This window comes from Nicotiana tabacum, chromosome 11 (assembly GCF_000715075.1).
Source record: "Nicotiana tabacum cultivar K326 chromosome 11, ASM71507v2, whole genome shotgun sequence".
NCBI lineage: Eukaryota > Viridiplantae > Streptophyta > Magnoliopsida > Solanales > Solanaceae > Nicotiana > Nicotiana tabacum.
In genome coordinates, this window is record NC_134090.1 from 44964821 (window position 1) to 44969313 (window position 4493).

The 4493-nt window shown below is 36.9% G+C and overlaps 1 protein-coding gene across 1 annotated transcript; it reads right to left on the reverse strand.

Annotated features, from left to right (window-relative positions):
* Positions 1 to 2927: 2927 nt before the first annotated feature.
* LOC107779102 (uncharacterized) lies at positions 2928 to 3827 on the reverse strand. Its single transcript, XM_016599447.2, has one exon. The coding sequence runs from the start codon at positions 3825 to 3827 to the stop codon at positions 2928 to 2930; it is 900 nt and encodes a 299-aa protein (XP_016454933.2).
* Positions 3828 to 4493: the final 666 nt, after the last annotated feature.

Here is a 4493-nt window from a genome sequence, read left to right on the forward strand (position 1 = left end):
GATATTTCAGTATTTTTGATAAAAAAAAAGGGTGGATTCCATCTGGCCTTGGTGCTTTGAAGGGTATAAAAGAAAAAACAGAATTTGTGATTTCCTCTTTAGTTAACACCATGTCAAGACTTGCAAGATCAAATTTGTTTTGGTTAGGAGGATCTCCTAGGGTGTTTTTCCAATGAGAGGAAGTTTTTAAAGTTGTGAAAGCTTCCCTAAAGAATTCTAGGGTATGGTTTATGGTGGAAGGGGGGTCGGTTATCCAATCACCATTAGAAATTTTAAAGAACATTATGGCATTACAACACTTCCGATTTGTGGCCATAATATGGTAAAATCTAGTATTTGCATCTCCATCATTCAACCAAGAGATCCTTGATCTTAATTTCCAAAAGTCATGCTCCATTTTCAGGATATTATTAAACTTTAATTGAAGCTTAGATTCTAGGTTTTGAAGGAAGAAACTTTAATGATAAGCGGGGGAGGTTTGGATACCATTTAAACGGGCAAGTAGGATTTTTTTATTTTTAAAAATGTTATCAAAGGATTCATTTTTCCAGTCTACTACCATGTTTCTGAAAGAAGTTTGAGCTTCAGGTAATGCTTTATTGGACCAAATTTTTTGACAATGTTGATAAAATTCGGATGTCTACACCAAATAGTCTCTAACCTAAACGGCTTATTAGAGAAATTGACATTACTAGGATTTAAAGAAACAAGTAACGGGCTATGTTCGGAGTGAGTTCTGGGCAGGTGAGTGACCATAGCTTTAGGAAAAATAGAAAGCCAATCGTTATTAACAAAACTTTATCTATTCTTTCCATTATAAGGCCTCTAGATTTTTTCCTATTATTAGTCCAAGTATATTTAGAACTCTTATAACCTAGGTCTAGGAGGTTGCAATTGTTGATACTATCCTACAAAGTGTTACTTCTTCTACGGTTTATAGGATTCCCTCCAAGTTTATCACAAGTACAAAAAATATCATTGAAGTCTCCCCCAAGCAGCCAAGGCTTGGAGTAGTTTAAATAGATTTAATATTATTCCAGAGTGTACATCTATTTTCTAAAGTAGTATTTGCGTAAACTGAAGAAAATAGCCAAATAGAGTTAAAAGGAGTTACCTCTATGTTGGCGTGGATTTCTTGATTCCTTCTAACAAATCATAAACCTTCACTATGTTGGCATCCTACAGAATGAGCTTGGCCCTCTGTTGGCACCTCTATGAATATTTGTTAAAGGAAAATCGTTAAGGAGGGCTGCATGGTTTTCCATGTGAGTTTCCAACAAGGTAACCATGCAGGTTTTGTGAGTATCCACCATGTCCCTAAAGTTAATACGGAAGTTTTTATTGTTGCCACCACGAATGTTCCAATTGATAACTTGTACATTGAGAACTTGTACAATGGGAGAGGGCAATTGAGCATATACCTCTTCTCTTGCATCTCCCTGAAGAGATAAACATTTACATCATTTAGATTTGAGAATTCTATTGTCTGTTCCGACCCTAGTAAGTTGATGTCTTCTACATTCTCTACTGGGGGCTCTACGTGTTCTTGCACATTGGGATTCATTTCTTGTGGTGGTGGATTATTTGCTGGTGGAGCTGCTTGGTATTGGTTTTGTTGAAAGTGAGGGACTGCTGCCCATGGCATGAATATTGGGTTCAAGTTTTGAATCTCCCCTGGTGGAAAGAATGGGAGATCCAGGTTCATGTTCTGGGGTTGGAGAGGGTTGAAATGGTAAGGGAGATTCCACTGATTCCTCATGGCTTGGGCTTGTTGAGGAATCAAGTTTGGTGCCAATGGTTGAAGGATATTGTTCAACCATACATGATTGTGATAGTTGCTCATGGCCATATGCATTACCTCGCTGACAAGTTGTGCTAGGAAGTGAGAGTTCTGGAGGATTATCATAGTGTCTTGACCATCTAGTATCATATTGAATGATACTGCATGCACCATTAGAGCTTTTTCTATCCACGAGAGAGGTTGATGGTTTTGAGGGAGTGGTGGTTGGATGAAGAATACTGTTTGGTTTCCCTGATGGTTGTTCATGTTTGGGGGTGGGTTTGCCATTGAGTGTGCTCTTTGGTGTCTTAGAATTTGGACAAGACTGTATCTCTTTCTTTGAGATATTGGGATTCTTGGCATTTTGATTGTTTAGGAGATGATTTATTTTTGTTGTGGTGTGTTGCACAGTAGAAGGTAGATGGTTTTCAGTAGTAGTATGGCTATCTAGGGTACCAATGATTGAATCTATTTGCATGCTTTCTTTGCATGTAGGGGAATCGATTTTAAGGGGATTTTGGGTATCGGAAGGGGCAGGCACATGGAGAGCTTTATTGGCCATTTGGCTTTTGGGTGGGGGCATGTTGGACAAGTTTTGTGGGGTCCGGATTGTAGCCATGCAGTGGTTAGTGGGGGAATCTATAATGAGACAAGTATTAGTAGCAAGTTTATCAGTGAAGTTGTTTGTAGGATTATGGGTAACTTTGTAATTAGAAAATATGTTATCAACTATCATTTGCTTACAATTATGATTAATGGTTTGTATGTTATTTTTATTAGAGATTTCCATGTCAGCCACATAGTCAGTAGATGAAATAGGTGAAGACACGTTAGGGACATTGTTTAACTTAGGAGAAACTAAAGGGTTTTTAAAATATTTTTTTTATTATTTTTTTCTGTGGCAGATTTACCAAAGTGGAGAATTTGTTATTGCAATCCACCGCGTTTTTTGATCCGGATGGCAATCATTGGTTGTAGGATTATTGTCATTTGCTGGTTGAGTGTTATTAGGGATATACTTAGTAGAGGGGGGGGGGGGGGACTTACCTGGTATTGGATAAAATGAATTTGCTTGGATACCTGGGCTTTGATATCTTCTAGAATTTCTTCCATTGGTCCTTTTATTTTTGAGAAACTTAACAGTTAGCTAGGCTAGCTCATTAGCTGAGTTGTTATTGATCCTCTCTTCAGGCCTAGCAGTCAGAGTTTCCATCGATTGGCTTGGTGTTTGAGGTGGTTTTGTATAGATGCATTTTGAAGCCACATGACCTAATCTTCCACATTGCTCGCATAGGGTATTTTCTCCTTCGTATTGGATGGTTTGTTTGTGATGGCCAATGTTTATGACAGGAATGACCGGAATTTCCAGAGGAAGCTCAATGCATAATCTCGCATAGCGACCCCTTAGAGTGGAGGAGGTGCACACATCAACTTTCAGTAATTTACCAATAGCGTTTCCTATTTTTGCCAAGATGATTTCATCACAAAACTCAGTGGGCAATTGGGGCAGACGGATCCAGATGGCAGTGAGGGAGCTTTTAACTTCCGTTGCCACAAATTTAGGCTTCCATCTTTGGATGGAGAGGAAATGGCCAAAAATGAACCATGGGCCAGCATTTAAAACCTTAACCATGTGCTCTTGACATTTAAATTTAGTTATGTAGTAGTCTGCTCCCAAATCGATGAGAGGGAAATTTTTTATGATTTTCCAAGCTTCCTGGATTTTCTTTTTTAAGATATGATGTTGAATTCTCTTACCAATAAGCTTTATAATGAGAGAGAATTTCCAGGGTTGATAAATTCGAGCTTGGTCTTCCTCTAATAGTTGGATTGTGTTTTCCTCTATCAGCATTTGATGATTTTGCTGGGCAACTATTTCTTGGACCTTAGTTGTAGTATCCATAAATGTAGATGCTTCAGTAATAGTTATAGACTGTTGCATGCCTTCAATTAGTTTATCTTTGAAACATTGAAGTTCTCCTTTTTGGGAAGGAAGGCTCTTATCCGGTGGTTTTTGGGGGATAAGGTGGTTTAAGTTCGTAGTCATATCGATATTGAATTGAGAGTATGAAGATGTACTATAGGTTAGAGAGAAGGAAGAGTTTCTCTCTGAAAAAATGGGGACTTCAAATGGCCATTGATGTTTTTTGTTGAGAAAATCTCTCCCTGGAGGTGTTGAATTAATTGGAATTCAATTTCGTTACATATTCTCTTTAGAGTAAGAATAACCATAGTCTTTGTATTCAATTGTTTAATTCACATTTAAAAAATATGTCGTGAACTGCTATGAAGTTAAAAATACAAAAACATAAACGAAATAATATTTTGTTCTGAAATAAAATTTGTAGTCCTTCTGTGTTTTCTAAAATAAAATTTATAGTCCTTCTTGTTTTCTAAAATTCAGCCAATGAAGTGATATGTTGGAGTTGTCATGTGAATCGAAGTCCGGGACTAAGAGTTCATTTACTTAAAATTGAGGTGGTAGCCACATTAACTACTAGAAATCGTAAATCAAAGTTTTTAAAATTATTATTTGTTTGGATGGGGTGTTATTACAAATGATTGGAAATATTTTTTGAATTCATATCTCAATTTTGACAGAATTTGGTAAAGATTCGAGTTGGTTTTGGTTGGAATTTCATATGGAGACTCGAACAAAAAAAAACATAAGTTGTATAAAAAAGTTGTATTCAAGTTGAATATATAATGTACC

Bases quoted from the DNA above. Each gene is read 5' to 3' on its own strand.
- LOC107779102 (XM_016599447.2), bottom strand. From the start codon at position 3,827: ATGACTACGAACTTAAACCACCTTATCCCCCAAAAACCACCGGATAAG.